The sequence below is a fragment of the Argentina silus genome (assembly GCF_951799395.1).
Source record: "Argentina silus genome assembly, chromosome: X".
In the NCBI taxonomy this organism is placed as follows: Eukaryota; Metazoa; Chordata; class Actinopteri; order Argentiniformes; family Argentinidae; genus Argentina; species Argentina silus.
Window position 1 is genome coordinate 37390641 of NC_139653.1, and position 19201 is coordinate 37409841.

Consider the following 19201-nt stretch of genomic DNA (forward strand, 5'->3'; position numbering starts at 1 on the left):
CTCTTTACCATCAATATAATCCCTTTGCACTATGACACACTGAGCTCCCTCTTTCAGCATTGTAGGGCTGTTATTTGACCCTCTCTCACCATAACCACCCAATATATCCAGCACCCCGCCCTATCAGGATCATTAACTTAATTGTAATATGTTCACACATTCTAAGAGCATATATCAACACATGACAAGACCAATGAATGAAAAAAGAAACTCACTGGATTTAGACCACCCCACAGAGTAAAAACAACCACAACTTTGTTTCACAGAGAGATATGGAATAGCATCAAGCCTAACTTCTAGAGGGCTTCTTAATTTCCAACACATCGACAGCTCTCCAACAAGCCTCTTATCTTCCCCCTTGACCATTAATCTTAAAATCTCCCTCAGAATCAACTCTTCCAATAGTAGTGATGGAGAGGGAGAGTTTGATCTCTGCTGTTGACTAAAGCAGGCAGCGGGGTTCTCGTTATGGAAATAATAACGAGTGTTTGTGTCTCCTGCTGACAGACTGTCTCCTGTCTAGGACATAAAGTAGAGAGAGCTCTTGTTTTGGTGTGTGGCAGGTAGGCCCTGAAGCTTGTTTTCGGGGAACAGGTGATGAGCTGTCTAGGTGTTGGCAGTCACTCCTCATCTATCTCCTTTGCTCTCTCCCTCCATCTTCTTTCCTTTGCATACTCGCATGCACATACACACACCCACCCTCACGCACGCGCACACACACACACACACACACACAGCTATGGTTGAAGGAGGCATCTTGTTAATGTCAATAACAAACGGATAGCTGAAAGGATATCAATAACTCTATGGACATTACAGTAACAAGACCCTTACCTCAACCATGTCTCTCTGTGCTTTGTGTGTGCTGTGCTCTGTGTGTGCTCTCACTCCCCTGCTCTTCCATTAGAATTGACAGGTGCCTGTTACCTTTTGGTCGTGGCTGTAAGCCAGGATCCAGTCTTCCTGCTCAGGGTGGAAGAGGAGGCTGAGGATGTCGAAGGCTAAGGGGTGTCTCTGATAGGATGCCCCTTCGTCAAGGCTAATGACCAGGCTGCTCTCCACCTCTGGGTCAGTTAGTAACATGATCTGAGATAAGTCAGGACAAGACAGGACAGGAGAGGAGAAGAATGAGGGGGAATTAACCTCATGCCTTGACAGCAGCATTCACAGGGCTTTGGTTAGGTGTGCTAGCTACAGATAAGGCTGGACAGATTCTGTGGGTTCTGCAGCAAGCTGAGAATCACATAAGCAAACATGATGATTTGATAATAAATAAGCATTGGGTTAAGTTGAATAATGCCAAAATGCTGCCACAAAACATATGACGTTAACATTTGTTTAGCAAAAAAGCAAACAGACAATAGCTGTGAATGTACTGGTCTGTATATTGGGTATGGTTACTGTAAAGTATGGCAACTTACCTTTCTTTTGTTGTTTGGACTCACGTACAAGTAGCTGAGTATTGTTTCCAGTCCAACCTTTGAATTTAGTTTCTCATATGTGGTTCCATAGTCTGTTGACCTAGAATTAAATTAGGGGGCAAACTAAATTAGTTCTTATACTATTAATAGTGAGAGTGGCCGTATGGAATTCAATAATAATACCTATTACTTAGTATACTGATGCTATCATTAAGCAACGTGGGCAAGCAGAAAATTGCAACTGAAAATTATATAAAGCAATTCACTAGATTAATGGAGAATTAAATGTGTATATTCTGAATTACTTCTAAATGGAATCATTATAATTTGTAGTACATGTGGAAAAATATACAAGTGTTATAAAATCCTTGACATCACACTGTAAACCTCATGTATATTAACTTTGTCCTTCAGTATATCTACACTATGAAACGCCAAGCATAGTAATAACTGAGGTTTATACCAGGCACAGTCAGATACAGTTACAGTACATAATCTTATTTGGAAGGATAGATTTATGGAACCATAAACCATCTCTCTGGAAGGATGTATCTTTCTCATATTCCCATCTGGCATCTTCTGGTTGTTTAAATAGTGCATTTGGGAAATGTGCAGTACTAGTCTGTGTATCATTTGACAGTACTTGCAGTGTTTCTCTGTTTCTCCTTGGAAGTGCCTCTGTCTTGCAAAGATATACACAACATACAGCACATGTCGAAGCTACAAGCCCACTCCTCCAAGAGCAAGACATGTCCTAAGATTTATTATATCTTATCTTACTCTTATTGGTCTGGACAAGGCTGCTTAACCCTATCAGATACAGTAGCTATCCAAATTAGAGGTATGATCTTATCTAATTATACTTTTTTATAGGTGTAACCAAACCTATTTTCAACTCTAAGAGTAAATGTAACTCAAGTTTCCAATTCAACTGATCAGGTTAATCCATTACTTGGCTATTCCTTGTTTTGTCTATCCAATGAGCTCCAATTGGGCTAAACTCACAACTCAGCTTCCCAGAGTGATACTGTAAACTTAAAGTTGATACTGCAACATTGTTAGAGTTCTGGGAATACATAAATATTACCTACTTTGGCAAAACTCACAGTAATTGCATTGATAAGTAAAATGAAAAACACTACAGCAAGAAAATGTTTAGACTGTCTTTCTGGGGATGTAATGATGAAATCAGTGCACAAATACAAAAAGGTAACAAAGCAAATATATATTTGTTACTGTAATACAATAAAATATTCAGCTGACTGAACTGCAAAAAAAAAGTTTTTCGTAGGCCCATAAAAAATAAAAATATAAAATGTGAAACAGATCTACTGTCCGCAATCCTGATCAGGCCAGAGGACCTCAACTACATCGCCTGTGATGTTCTCCCTGGCCAAGCAGCGGGGGAAAAAAGCGTCTGGCATGGCGGATCCACCCTGGCATGCATCTGCATTGATGTCGTCACACGTACCCTCCATTGCCTGGAGTAGGGCTCATGGAAGTTGTGGCCTATACTGTAGAAAGTCACATTATTGTAATTACTGTAGAGAGTATAGAAGACTACTGAAGTGGTTACTTACCTATTCTCATCTCTAAATGCCCGGATAACTGAGGCTACCATGAAGCAGCTCAAATTCAGCTGGACTCGCTGCCCAGCTTCGGTCATTATTAGGCTATGATTGAGTACATGGTCAACCAAAGTTGCGCGGATTTCATTAGACATATTGGCTCGCCTTCCTCTTCCTCTTCCTCCTCCTCCTCCTCTTGCTCTCACTCTTCCTCTTCCTCTCTGTTCTCCATCCCCCCAACACAGTAGAGGTCACCTGAGGCCTCTTTTATGCTCTGACACATGATTGAAGTGTTTTGCCAATTGGGTTTGAACAGGTGAGAAGTGCGTGAGACCAATTGGTAATTAGGGTGTGGCATTTTGAAGGCCAGTGTTTTCCAGATGAACAAAGTGTGCTAAATGATGCGATTTGTGCTTAGAGTTTTGCAAAAATGTGATTTAAAATTTCTATTTGAGTGAAAACATTGGAATTGTGCTTAGAGTTTAGCAGTCTGGAGTCTTGTTGTTGATACATGAGCTTCAAGTTTTCAGGATTGTGTGCATAGTTCCATTGATTGTGTGTATACAATGGAAAAAAACTGTAATGGATCTAATACCTTCCTTACTATGCATAGTACCTCTGTTTCTTAGAATACAAACTCTGTTTCTATTCTATGGTTACTTTATGATCAGGTATCCAGGCTACCTCATCTGTGTACACATGTTAATAAGGTGTAATCAGGATTCGATGACCAATATCTAACCCTGACCTTTTCTCTACCAATGATATTAGTACAACTATTTTGGGCGTAGGTCACTTTACACTTGACACTTTAGGAATGCAAAAGTAAAAACTCTTTTGAAGTTTATTCAATATCCAAAACAAGCAGAGTAGTCCCAGTTATTGTTACAATATCACATAAGCATCTCGTTCCTCAAACCAGTTTGTAGAACCTGGCAGGGGGGTTTGGGTGTGTGTGCTGGACAGGCTGGAGGAGCAGACCTGCAGACCTGCAGACCAGCAGAACCCCAGTCAAGGCTTCAGCATAGCTCTTTCCCTGACCTCGACCTCTCTCAGGCCTCACCAGCTTAGTGGCACTCATTTCCCCAAACAAGTTGGTCATTTCAGTGCTCAGTTCTTTCTGGAGCTTTCAATTCTTGTTTCTTTTGCTTCTTCTATTGCTGCTGGAGTGTGGGCTGAAGAGGCCTGTTAGGATGCTGAACAGGCCTAATAGAAGGATCATCAGGCCTCCTTTTCCCAACAACACAACCCTGCTTATTACCATGTATTAAGTTTCAGTATGAGTTTACCTACAGCCCATGCTGTTTAGTTTCTAATAAGGCTGGGTTGGTAATATGGTAATAATAGCAATGTAATGGTAATAATCACGTTACGGGTGACCAGGGACAAATGTAAATGTGATGCCAATTGTAACACCCTACTTTTCTCCAATCAGAAATTAATTAGAGAGAAGAAACTCACTCATTACATGCAGTTAGGTTTACTCCCTGCTTGAAAAAAAATGTGTGAAATATCTCACCATCTGCAGGTTTTATTGGGAAAATGTGTTTTTTAGGGGTAAATTTAACTTTTTTGATCTACAGTATTTTTCTTCTGCTGGCTTAAGATTTAATGTCTATGAATCTTGTATCATTATGATTACTGTTCTGTTGGCTACAAATTGACAGAATAGTTGCCAGCTAGCTAACATAAGGTTTGTCATGGCTGCTGGGGTTGGGGGCAAATGTAACACAGTGTTACAATTACCTGGGGGCAAATGTAACACAGTGTTGGGAAAGTCCTGGGCACATGAGGGCTTCACAGATGGGAGTGACTGCTGACCGCTGTTGCCACCACTGTAAATCAGACCAAGCAGTCTGTGGCTGGGTGTCGGGTTATTTTATACTAGAGGCTTCTAGCATTAGGTTACTGTTATTTACCCTACCTGTTCATGAGGTCTAGGTAAGATGTCATTTTGTGTTTTGTTGCTCAGAGAATGAAGATATTATTTTTGATGAGGATCCACCATGGAGCAAAACATTACCCTTAAACAGTCCCTCCAGGCTTTTGCGAATTACCTCACTGTTATCGCATTAAATCCAGTCCAATCAAATGACACATCAATAAACCTTTTTTTCCCTATCAACATGTTCACGTGTAAAGCTGAAGGTGGACGTCTGACAGGCAGAGAAATGGGACAAAAATCCATCTAATTTACCTACAAAAATATTAGCTAAAGACCGTGCAAAACTATTTCCCAGTGTTTTACACAACAGTGTAGGCAAGTTGTTTAGTACCCCGTGCAATATAGTGCTGGAACACAAGAGAAAGTCGTCAATCGTATTGGAACTGAGCACATATGACATTTTATTGCTTTAAGTGATAAATTAAAATTATCAAAACATTAAAAAAAAAACACTGAAAATGTACTTTTCACATTGAAAAACACCAGCAAAATCAAGAATTTTTGGCCACAGATATCACAAAAAAAACATTGCGAAATCCTGGTGGGACTGATTAAAGGTGTTTATGGAGCATTAGTGTGTCTACAGTATTTCAGAGTTTTGAGCTCTGTGGGTTTATTATTTATTTATTTTTTAAATATGTTTTTAGGACATTTCTGCTTTATTGGGACAGACAGTAGAGACTGACAGGAAGGATGGTGAGAGAGAGGAGGGATGACATGCAAGATATGTCGAGGGTTGGAATCGAACCAGGAACCTTGTGATTATGTGGTAGGCGCATTAGTGTGCTACGCCACTCAGCACCCCTATTTGGTAATTTTTTAAAGGTGTTTAAAAAATTACAGTGATCCAAGCATCCTCTTTAGAGACCTACACATTTAGAAATGAATAGTAGACAAATGTAAGTTGCTGATATCAACAAAAGACTGGTTTAGGTTGAGTGGTCTCTAAGTTATAGTTAATTGCAAAAATGTTTACAATTGCCCCCGGTCTCCCCTACTACATATACAACATTAACACAAATCTACTTAAATTAATATAAGTCCTCCTTACCTCCATAAAGAACTCTCTGTTACACTGCCGAGGCTGAAGTCAAAGTACTTTGTCAGCATTAAGATCACCTTGAAAACAAGACATAGTTCCGACATCAGCATACAATTTCAGGGTAATAGACAACAAATAGTTTTTAGGACACTTTGCAGAATGTGGTGATTATACGTTGTTATGATGCATGAAACAGTGAATGTAAATGCTGGTCTCATTTCCTATGGAATTGTATGACAAGATGTATCCCTCTTGTTATACAGTAATGTTAACTTAACGTAATATAATGTTATACTAAGACAATGATGTTCACAGTTCACTGAGAAAAAAGAGTTCATCAGCTTGTCCCTGTAGGGAAGGTAGAACCTTTTTCATCATAATTTGACATGACTTAGTCATGACTCTGGTGACTGTCATCACCAGAATTACTGGCACCATGGTGGGCCATCTTAATAAAGTGTTTGTTAAGGTCAGAGCTAATGAACCCATGGCGGAACACAGAGTCAGGACACAAATATAAAATAATAGGGTATTTAATGAGGGAATAGCAGGGAACGGGAAAAGCAGGGTGGAATGGCAAACGGGGTAGGGCAGGCAGGTAGACAGACAGAGCAGGTGGGGCACGTAGGGCAGGTAGACTAGGCAGGCAGGGCAGGCAGGTAGTGCGAGCAGGCAGGACAGGCGGGCTGACAGGCAGACAGGCAGGCAGGTGGATAACTGGGTTGAGGTCCTGGAGCATAAAGAGATATAGATCAGACTGAGTACTAAGACACTAGGACTTTAGAATCAATATGAGACTAAGCAGCCGAGAACAAGACTAACTTGGAAACAACAAACAACAATGTGGCGAAGAGTCGATGGGAAGCCGGGGTTTAAACACAGCGAGGTGATGAGCAGATGACCAACAGGTGAGCAGAACGAGCAGGTGGAGGTGATGAGTGACAGGGAACCGGAGCCTGGCCACGCCCACACACAACACAAACAGACAGACAAAGAGAAACAGGAGAGAGGGAGGCACTGGCACAGACTAGGTGGAAGTGGAGGGCATGACAGTGTTAAAATTAATGGAGCAAACTAATTTTTTTATTAGTTTGCTCCATTGAGTTGATAATAAACTGATAAGCCTGTACTAGTAATCTAAAGATAAATTGCTGATAACCTCATACTGCTGTGGACCAACATATCAGCAGTTTAGACAACAGCAACAACATGCCAGTCTCAGCTTAAATTGGATGCTCGTCAAACAATCAACAGAAAACAGCCTTAGCCTATACAGCATTCCAGTAAAATTCCACAAATATAAACAACAACAACAACCAAACACACTGTTGAGGCCTCTTCAAGTCATATCTACGGCTATATGGAGCATACTCTGTAAAGAGTTAAAGCAGAGAACATGTGCTTTGTTTAAGGCCCAGTGGGTTTCTCTGCCGTGATAAACACTACCACCATCGGCACTCTATAAATAAATAAGTAAACAATACATCTATCATTCATCCTAGGCGTTGCAAGGCTCTCCTTGTAAATATCTTCACATCTTTTTTGAGGATGTCGTAAAAAATGCCAATGTTATGTGACAGTTATATAGGCCTTTACCGAATAGGAATGAAGACCCATACATTTGTGAGGCGTCGTAAATTGTTCCAGATGTTAATTAATAGGTCTCTGTAGACAGGTCTATTTTCCACTATTTTTCCACTATTTTCCACAACAACTTTCCTTAGCGTTTGTTAGAACCTAAATAAAAACCTATATGTGTATTGCTTGATTACAGTAACAATACACAGATTCATGTTAACAAATTGTTCACTGATATTTATTTTTCCCCCAGCTCGTAATTGAAGACAATGTAGGGGGAAAAAATAACTCCATTCAATTACCGATTTCAAAGAATTTATCCAAAACTATGCAACTGTTTCAATGTTTCACTGCATAAAAAAAACATTAAAATGCCTTTTATAATGATTTCCCAATTCTTTATTTGCTATTTGGCCTTTAAGTTAATCAGCAAACTGCAGAAATGTGGCTATTATAATATAATATGCATATATTCTATTTGATAAATCAGTGTGGGAATGAATAACCTAAGTAGCTTGTCAACCCAGGAGTAATAAATAAGCATACAGATTGGGGGAGCAGAGATGTATGGCCCAAACCAATAACATGTATAGCTTCCAAAAGTGACAATCTGCTGGACATTGTCATATACAATACAACAATCCACAGCAGTTTGGAAAGTATGAGCAATTACTTCTTGTCTCCAAGTATGGTAATTAACTTATGCATTCACTTGGAGGTGGTCCAGTGTAAGATTCTGAGAAATGATTTGCATCCCCTGAAGTGCCAGCTGGAAAACCTTTGGTGTTTTACGGATGTTAAAAATATAGGGTGAAGCTCCCTGATTGTTGTAAAAAGTTAATCCACCAAGGCATCAATATAAAGTGATACAATATTCATTGTGTAGATTGTTCTCTGGAGATTATGGTTGAGGCTGAGGTTATGTGCTACTTTACTGTAGCTGTACATTTTAAGCGAAAGCTGAGGTAAAGTTCTGGCTTATGAATTTTTGTCTTTGATTTATGATGAAACTCTGAACTGCAAGCAATCTCAACCTGATGAGTCATTAATACTTAAATGGGGAGAACAGATTTTTCCAGACACATTTTACATTGCAGCTGTGAACATTACATTTTACATTGCAGTTTTCTTATGCACTGAAAAAAAGCCCCAAACAGCATAAAAGGATATTTGGACATGATAGCCAATGCACGGATGGGGCAAGGGTATTCTTCAAAACATTTTGGAATTTGTAACGATCATTGTAATTTTCGCTCAATATATTTGCTTCGATATATCAAAAGGGCAGTGGTCCTTTTCTATAACTATTCTAATTCTATGGCCCATTTATGGGACATGTCAGAATTAAAATCAGACATGATCGCTCTCTTCATATCGTTGACCAACTCACACCGTGTGAGTAAAGACGCCAAGTTCACTGCATATGTCCGTGTTTACAGCCGATATGTACATTTTGTACATTATGAGAACGTGGCTTTTTGCAAAGTTGTGGCTGAAATCATGCACTGTCTGCCCAGCTTTATGTGCAACAGACAGGGTTGGAACTTGGATCTCCCTCGTGGAACACACAAGCGTCTACCATTAGACCAGGACAGCATCTTCAAGGTCCAAGGATGCACTTGAGTTTATCAGTCTCAGACAAGGCTACCGACCACAAGAGTGTGATTGCAAATCCCATCCGTTACACACAGGTCTCTTCCATATCAGGACAAACGTAAAATGTAAGAGAGCAGTTAACATGTACAACATGTTTTTACGCCATAATGGTGACAAAAAATTATTATTTGATATACAAGAATAAGCAAATTAATTTCCAAGCCCCCAAATCCTGTGTAAATCTCAAACCTTGGTGAGAAAATGCATTGAGATGAATCTGACCATTATTGAGGCATGAAAGAGGTTTTATAGTGACTTAAATGGTCTTAGTTTGAGGGGATTACCAGTGTGAAATGGTGTTGTAATATAATGGGATTGGGGGTTGGGGGTTGGGGGTTTGGGGTAGTGGGGGGAAGGAGTTATTTCTATTAGTGAGGGATGGAGAGCACCTGAAAGAGACAAATGAACGGCCAGACAGACTACACATTTCCAGTAAGTATCAGCCTCTCAAACTCCCTGACCCAGACTTATCAACTGTAGGAATCAAGTTACCTCATCAATAAAACTGTCAGCATATTTAGCCAGCACAATTAAAAAGATGGATGATTCCATACAGGCAATTTTACCAAAGCTTGTACCTAACCCTAACCCTAGCTCTGGTTCTCTGAAGGAGATAAGGGAGACATCCCACTACGGATAGTGTGCTGTGTGATCAGTTATCACAAAGAACAGACGGCAATGCACATTGTCCTGAGATGCATAAAGATCTATCGCAGCCCTGCCATAACATCTCCAAATCTCCTGGACGGCATCCAGATGCAGTCACCATTCCCCTGCTAAGTGGCTTCCTCGCGACAGTAAATTCCCTCCTGAATTCTGCCTGGTGCATGTGTTGCTCTAATAGTCGCTACTCCAAAGCAGCAGTACCTGTGCTACGCCTAGGAGCTGCTTGGAACGCATCCCTTCTTCGTGATTGATGTATGCCACTGTGGACGTGTTTTGTCCAACCTGACCAGGACATGATGTCCCTGTAGGAATGGACAAAAGTGCCTGAAGGCTAGTAACACGGTGTAGAGCTCAAGGACATTGATATGGGCTGTGCTTATAGTGTCTGACCATCTGCTGCTCACTGAATGTCTTTGTGATCTGCCCCCATCCCTGTAGTGACGTATCTGTGGTTACAACTTTGCATGAGAGGACACTCCTCATGGGGTATCTTTTCAGCAGAAGGGAGGGGTCTCTCCAACGCTGTAGTGCCGTCAGGATACAAGCACGGGTCTGTGTCGATGAAGAGAAGGATCTAGGTGGAGTGCTATAACCCATCACTGGAAGTCTTGCATAAAAAGGAGGCCAAGTGGGACCTCAACAATCAAGGAGGCCATGAGCCCAAGTTGCATCAGGTTAGATATTTGTATGTCGGCAAACCTCAGCAATCTCCTGTGTACAGGATAAACTCTGATGTTGAAATCTGATAAACTGACGTGAAAATCTTTGAGCTCTACTATGGTAAACCATTTGTTGGGTCGAATAGACTCCAACAGAATGCCACACGTGAGCATTTGGAAGCAGTAGGTCCGTAGTTGGCGCCATAGATCCAGGATAGGACACACACGAAAGAGTCAACCCACTAGTTAGCAATGAAATGCACAAGGTACCCAAAGGGCACAAGAGAAAGTAGCTAGGCTAGTGATTAATTGATCTCTTGTTGGTGAACTAAACTAGAGAAAACACTTCGCTCTCTAAGTTTCCAGTAGAACGCTGCAGACGGACTGGCAAATAAGCAGGTGAAGTGGGTAAAGAATGAAATGACTGCGCATTGCCTTTATAGGCTATGCTGGGTGGGGTCAGCCATGCAAAGTGCTCCCGGCCCATTCCAGGTGTGACTTGAATAGAGTTTCAGCAAATAGAGTATACAGTAGTACATATCCAATAGTGAGATGTCGACCGAGTCGAGTGAAAGAGAACTAACAACATTAATGAAAAAGAATAAGCTTTTATTGCACAGATGTGAATTACTTTGCTACAGTCATCATTTAATTTATTAGCAATGGTGTAAACACCCACATTCTTGAACACTATCATGTTCATCAATTGATATGACATTTCAATTAGCACTTCCAGTGAAATACACAGAATTGAGGCCGATCAATTTGGAGTAAAGCAGCTTATTTTCCTTCAAACAGATGCTCCTGTGCTTGCTCAAGTCATACAAAAATATACAGTGCATTTGTACCCTTCCCCAGATCTGTGCCTCGACACAATCCTGTCTCGGAGGTCTACGGACAATTCTTTTGACCTTAAGGCCTGGTTTTTGCTCTGACATGCACTGTCAACCGTGGGACCTTATATAGACAGGTGTGTGCCATTCCAAATCATGTCCAATCAATTGAATTTACCACAGGTGGACTCCAATCAAGTCGTAGAAACATCTCAAGGATGATCAGTGGAAACAGAATGGACCTGAGCTTTCGAGTGTCAAATCAAAGGGTCTGAATACTTTTGTAAATGTGATATTTCAGTTTTATTTTATTTTTAATGTATTAGCAAACATTTCTCAAAACCTGTTTTGGCTTTGTCATTATGGGGTAGTATGTGTAGATTGAAAAAAATAATTTAATCCATTTTAGAATAAGGCTGTAACATAACAAAATGTGGAAAAAGTGAAGGGGTCTGAATACTTTCCGAATGCACTGTATGGATTCTTAAAATACAGGCTTTAATATTGAGGAATTACCTCACTGTTTGCAGTCAAATGACCAATGACTAATGACCAATTCTTAGAGGCAGCAAATTTAAGAATGAACCTCGGTACTAGTTAGACTACTAGTTAGAATAAACACCACATATACAAATAATAATAATCATAATTAATTGCATTTATATAGTGTGATAAACTGCATAAACTATAATCTTTTACACAAACTATGACTTTCTGTTTCAAGTTCAATTATCACTGTATTTATGTATGGATGTGGAACATATGATTGCTTTATACCTCCTTCGAGCAGGTCTCTCTTGCAAAAGGGATTGTCAGTCTCAACAGGACTTAACTGCATAAAGGATATAAATTAAATTCAAAAATCATTCTTTACACAAGCTATGACTTTCTGTTTCATGTTTTTATATAGCATTTTAATTCGGCTTTAACATGCCATGCCTGGTGGTACAGTAAAAACAGAGGGCCATGAGCCACAGTGTTACAGTAATCCTAGCTCCACCACAGGTGAATCAATGGCTGGCTTTTGTCTGCCACATCAATTTATATCACTTTATTCACAAAGACAAGGTTTCCTGGCAGACCAGATGCTGAGCTAGGGTTAGATTGTTTGAAGTCAGAGCTATTTGCTGTCCCATGGATAACAGGTTAACCAAATCATGAATTATAAAGGGACTTCATGATAGCATATTGATACATATACAAAGATAAATGACTAATGTCCCAGTGTGACTCCTAAAACAACCAGAGACTCAAAGCTTACCATGGACAACCAAGGTAGGATCTCTTCACAATAAATGACTCTCCATAACACAGCCATGCTGGTATCTTCTGATATTATTCTCGATAGTAAAATGCGTTTTCACACAAAAAAAAGGATGTGTGAATAAGAGTATTAATAAGGATTTGAAAGTAGTTCTGGATTGTGACACTGTGTAAACTAAACTAAACTAAACAAGTCCTGCAAAACTCACCCTTCACCAGGACACAGAGAACATCAAACTACATTTTATACAAATGTTGCACTATGCAATCTACTCTAAATTCCCCAATAAATGTTTAAGAAATAAATGTGTTGTTTGTGTCTCTGAACCTTGTTAATCATATAATTTAAAATGGGCACCAATAGCACTGCAGTTGATATGCCACCCAGATCACACTGGTTAGGGATACCCTGATGCTATCATACTCACAAGCTTAATATGTTACATTTGAATATGTTGTGTTTTTTCAACGTGTCCCTATAAAGTCTCATCAAAGTCCTGAGAAGGCACTAATTTCTACTTCTTTAAGTGTCTGTTTTTGCACTATTTTTCTCCTTGAGAGGAAAAAACAGGGCACAGCTGTAGTCCTGCAGCCAGACTATGGAAGCCTGCTGGGCCCCGAAAGCCTCATCGTGAGTGAGGAGGGGAGAGGTGGTTATCAATGCTGGCAAGATTAGACATTGAGTGAGTTTGTTTTTAAACCCAGCCCAAAAGTAGCACCCGCTGTGCTGAGGATGCTCTGACACCACTTTCAACTGCCTACTGTAGATATGCCTTTGGAACTGGAGTGCTCAGAGAAAAAGTTGCAGGGTTGTGTGTGTTGACACATCTCAAAACTACCTCTCCAGCAATGCAATGTCATTTTGTCTCCTCTGATATTAAAGCACTCATGCTAATTAGATACACAGTTGGTTAGGCTGGCAACCAACCACACCACCAATGAAATTCCGTTGCTGCCTACAACAAATCATCCACTTTGGATGGAATTGTTGGTGAAAAATTGCTCTCATACGATGTCCCATTGACCCTTAGGCTACACACTGCAGGATTGGGGTCAGTTGAATTTCAATTTGGTCAAATGGAATTGACCCCAACCCTGACACACTGTAGTTTAAAAGCCTGCCCGTGCCTCATCCCTTGTAGACAGAGCATTCAGAAATGGCTGAGGTCCAAAACAAGTCTACCACAATATGAGTCAGAGTGAAGTTATTTCATTAGTGTACAGGCAGAACAGAAGTGCTGTTGTTGTTGGTGTAAAGGTGAGACTGGCAGGCTGATGTCACAAGAGCAAAGACAATGAATGCTGATGCAAGTTGATGTAGCCCATATGTACTGTACATTGGTAATTATCGTTATGTAGCCATTACCAATATGAAATTTGAGAGGCTGACTGTAGCTATATCTAATGGAAGGGTAATAGAGAGGTCAGATATACATAATTAGTATGTATGTAAGACTGAAAGCTGAGGCAGCTTTTATAAATGAGAGCATCACTAGTTCCATGACTTACACCTTGAAATGCATGGAATGAGATCTGAGGCCACACATGATGGTGATATTCATCCTGGAGGAGCTGTCAGTTATGTTAGTTCAAGATAAAATCTCTGGTGAAACCTGAAGAAAGGCATATTGCCAAGAAACTTGAATAATCTCACATTCTGCAAACTAATATGTGATTAGAGTTCTAGACTCCTCGGTCCACAGCACTGTAACACCATTATAATAAGACTGTTGCACTAGATGTAACCTTTCATGATACATCCACAATGGTCCAGTACATCTGATGCACTCTTAAACATATAATGAGTGATAAACTGGCCTAGGCTTGCTCTTTCTGGGGTTTAGGTTCAGGCTGCTAAGCACGTTGTGCCATGACAAGGTCTATAATAAAGTAGGTAAAATTTGTTGAGTTAACTAAAATAACTGAAATTAAATCATCCGACCATACTGTACTATGTTGACTCTCATCTCCAACAACACACCTTGTGTGTGTGTGTGTTTGTGTGTGTGTGTGTGTGTCCGTGTGTGTGTGTGTGTGTGTGACACACCAATTTCCTCACTTCAGCCTCAACACCCCCTCATTAAATCGCCTGCATGGTGCCCTGGCTAATCTGCAATGCCAGGGCATTGTCAGTGTCCACCACTCTCCTATGCCTCACAACATTAAACATACCAGCTCCTTCAGTCCAATTATACAACCAATTACTGTAAAGCAGTAGTCATTAGATACCTGAAATCATATACACCTGAAAATAATACAATTTAAAAACGAATATACGGTTTTCCTTACGCAAATAATGCAACTCATTGCCAAGTTTCACTTACGCTGCTATTTTGGCCGGACCAATGCACCATGGCTTGGTTATGAGCTGAATCCCCGGTGAGGGCGAACGTAGAGCTTGTGAGTTGTAACTCATGTTGCCCAGCCGTTGACGCATCCTCTCCATTCCATCGGAATCCGGACCAAGTTTCTCTGCTCTCCGCCACCCGGGCGCTGCGCTTTCGTCGCCGGCGACGACTCCTAAAACTTGCCGCAACCTTGTTTTTTGATGATGTAGATTGTTTTAGCTTATTTTCTCTTCCAGATCTATCAATTATCTTATATTCACGGTAATTACCGGTAACTTTAATGACAGTAGTGGGTGGAATCTCTGTGGCCAAAGCAGTTTGATGTCGATATAGCACACCAGAAAGAAGTTTCTGAATCACTTCTCCCTCTCCACTGCCGTATGATTTATTCGCTAACGACTGCTCGGATTGAAATTCACGCCCTGAATTGACCGCATCCCTGTACCCGAGGACGCTCCCGAAATATTCCGCACCATTGTTGTCTTTATGGCCACTGTCGTTCAAATCATGATAATCCGATGACTCCTTCGCAAATCCCATGACAACTTCATCCAGTGGTCCCTCTCCAAATTGATCCGAACCCGTGAAAGAGAGTTCCCGCGAAATCGATTTAATAACATGTAGTTGGCATGATGGAATACACCTTACCTCCGCTTTGGTCATGTCCATTATGGAAGTTATGGTAAAGAGCAACATCCCCATAGCAATGTGGCTTTGAATACTGTAGCCGACGCTTGTCTCCATCCCTCTACCGCTGTTCTACTGTTGTGTACTGTTATCGACTTGCCTACTTTTTGGGGTTTGGGTATTAACTGCTGTTGTAAAATCGCTTCGTATGTTGCTGAGGTGCGCGCAGAAGTGCTCACAAGTACGGTACTGATGCAAGCGATGCACCGGAGGAGGAGCTGGAGGTGGGCTACGATTCTAAGATGATAGGAGAGGGGCTATCCTCCCTGCGCTTTCACATGATCCCAACTTGTATAGAACATAATGAATTAGGTGTATTTATTTATCTGGGGATTGTAATGGCATGAACCTGACAATCTGCAAACATACAGACATATGTTGTTTATTAGAAAGGATCATCAATATGATCAAAACATATGATATTGTACATACTTTTTAAAGCTTTACATTGGTCCAATTGATGCACACGCTGCTCAGTTTTTACCAGTAAATTTGCATTTTTTAATAGTTTTGCCTTTTTACACAGATTATCAGTGTCTTTGGGGACCAAAACCATGTAAATAATGCATAAAAAAGACTGACTGACAGCTGCCTATACTGTGTATAGCCTCATCTCTAAACTTTTCAATATCAGGTTGGCCAGTGTAATAGGAACACTGGACACTGACAACAATGTTACCCCTTTATATAACCTTAATGTGTCCATGAAGTCCCATTGAGGTCAAAATACCTTTTTCAAAAGTTAGACCTGACAAATGTAAAGATAAAGCACATGCATAATAATGACGCAATAAAGTCAGATACTTACTATATTTCCATTGTGGTCCTTATTGTGGCCCCTACAATGACACTGAATTAACAGCTCAAGGCCTTCATACTCACCCTGCCACAACACTTACTCTGGACCATGACCTTAATAAGTGTTATGAATTTACGGTCCTCTATAATATTACAATCTGCTCTCTTACAATGCACACAATTAAACTCACCATGGTATTGGTATTCACCAGTGCTCAGTCAGTTTCAGGTGTGGCCAGCAATGTTGGTCTATAGGCCAGGGAAGCAATCAAACTCTGAGTCAACTCAATTAGACAGTCACACAGTTGATAAACCTACACTCACTGAACACTTTATTAGGAACACTATACTAATACTGGGTAGGGCCTCCCTTTGCTCTCAAAACTACGGATTCTTCGTGGCATTGATTCCACAAGATGTTGGAAACATTCCTTTGAGATTCTGGTCCATAATGACATGATTGCATCACGCAATTCCTGCAGATTTTTCAGGTGCACTTTCAAGCTGTGAATCTCCCGGTCTACCACATCCTAAAGGTGTTCTATTGGATTCAGATCCGGTGACTGGGAAGGTCACTGAAGAACACTGAACTCATTGTCATGTTCATTAAACCAATTTAAGATGACTTTTGCTTTGTAACATGGTGCATTATCATGCAGGAAGTAGCCATTAGAAGATGGGTAAATTGTGGCTATGAATGATGGTCAGCAACAATACTCAAATAGGTTGTGGTATTCAAGCAATGATTGATTGGTATTAACAGGCCCAAAGTGTGCCAAGAAAACATTCCCCACACCATTACACCACCTCCACCATGAGAAAGTGTACAGGTGTTCCTAATAAAGTGTTAAGTGAGTGTATATTCTCAATTATGGTTTAATAGAGAAACATGGCTCCGGCCATGCAATACATTACAACATCCACACCAAGCCAAACTTGGCTTAGATCCAACATGGGCTCACCCTTAAGAACTCCAATAGATGTGTGGAACCCACCCACCCATCCTCACCGGGCTGATTTGATTATATTTCTGGGTAACATTTAGTCAATAATAAAATAAGGGATGTCGTTGACTGATGCCTGAGTTAGAGAGAGAGAGAGAGAGTCTCTATATTGAGCTGTCCTCTCCTCCGTCCATCGCTCTATTGGAGCTGGGACGTGTTCCTGATACACCGAGAGGTCAGCGGCGCCAGGCAGCACAGAGACGTCTGTCACCCCCCCCTCTCCATTAGCGATGCAGTGTGCAATAGCCGGCTCAATCTGTTTCAGTTAGCCCCCAACCAGACGAGAGGAAACCGGCCTATAATGCAGATTGATGGCTGATTGGGAATTTCAATCATGGGTCGGGTCACAAACACACATTTTCCCCCGTTGCTATAAAGTTCAGCTTTTGCCATAGAAATCATGTGTATCATGTATATTAGTATAGTATAGGAAGGGCTTTAATACTGTACACAAAGAAACATGTTTTCATGAATAAACTTGAACTTGACTTGGGGGTGGGGGGGCAGTTCAACAGTCTAATGGCCTGAGGGTAGAAGCTATTTCGGATCCTGTTGGTCCAGGTCTGAATGCTTCGGTACCATCTGTCCGATGGAAGCAGGGAGAACACAGTGTGACTGGGATGGCTGTTGTCCTTGATGATCTTCCCGGCCTTCCTCTTGCATCTCTCAGAGTGGATGTCGTGGACAGCGGGGAGGTCACAGCCTGTGATGGACTGGGCCGTTTGCGGTCGTGAGCAGTGCAGCTGCCATACCAGGCTGTGATGGAGCCGGACAGGATGCTCTCAATGGTACACCTGTAAAAGAGTCAGAGTGGAGGAGGTGATGCTGCCTCCCTGCTGCCTATCCTCCTGGGGTCTGCCCGTCAGGAAATCAAGGACTAAGACTGGCAATGAAAGTAGAATAATATATGCACCAAAGCAAAGATGAAATACCATGTTCCAAGGAGATCTGAAGGGATTATAAGAATATGAACATTAATTTAATCTCAGATCTCTGTGTGTATGTAATATGTATCATGTCATTGTTAAGGTCACACATTTAAGAGCCAAATATATATTACATATTACATTAGTGTGCACACACCGTGGCAACGGAGACAGGAGTCATTGTCTTTCAAGAGACAAGATTACATCGTTGTTTGTCTGTCTGTCACACAGACTGAATACAAACAGCATTATGCACTCTGCTTAGAGTGTTAATATGCAGACTTGTGAGAATGAAGAGGCCCTGTGAAGGGAAGAGCGCTCATATGGAAGAAAAACACATTAATCCTCATTGTTAGTTTTTGCCATTTTAATTGAAAAGACCTTAATTGAAAAGACATCTCCAAGGCCTCCACCTCTGTCTAGGAAGAGCTTCAGTTGTCAAGTATTGCAATCACATCATAGCTCTCTGAAAACAATGGAAATGCTAGAAGAAGAAGAGGAAGAATATTACATTACACATCTGATGTATAAAACAGTTGACCTGTAAACATTAAAAAATGTAGCTTGTTTTGTCCACACGGGAGAGGACAAAAGGCAACAAAGGCTAAAACAGAAATGCCAGGACATTAGTCATGCATTGTGCTATGCCTTCCCTTTCCCCTCTGCTCCAGCTAACATCTGCCCTCCCCTGGAGCAGAATCTGTGGCTAAAGCACCGGCAACAGCAGCCCACAGCACCCGAAACACCTCCAAACACACAAACATGCTTTTCATAGAAAGATCACATGTTTTTCCGTGGGATGATTAC

General features: G+C 41.0%; 1 protein-coding gene across 1 annotated transcript in view; it reads right to left on the reverse strand.

The window, feature by feature from the left end:
• Positions 1 to 15519, reverse strand: part of LOC310822369 (VPS10 domain-containing receptor SorCS1-like) — a gene marked incomplete at both ends in the record, with an annotated part of 62929 nt that extends 47410 nt beyond the window's left edge. The window contains 5 exons of the mRNA XM_083694708.1: positions 928 to 1086; positions 1422 to 1521; positions 5986 to 6053; positions 14956 to 15151; positions 15425 to 15519. Of these exons, the coding sequence (XP_083550834.1) occupies positions 928 to 1086; positions 1422 to 1521; positions 5986 to 6053; positions 14956 to 15151; positions 15425 to 15519 (618 nt within the window). The remainder of the gene's footprint in view (positions 1 to 927; positions 1087 to 1421; positions 1522 to 5985; positions 6054 to 14955; positions 15152 to 15424) is intronic.
• Positions 15520 to 19201: the final 3682 nt, after the last annotated feature.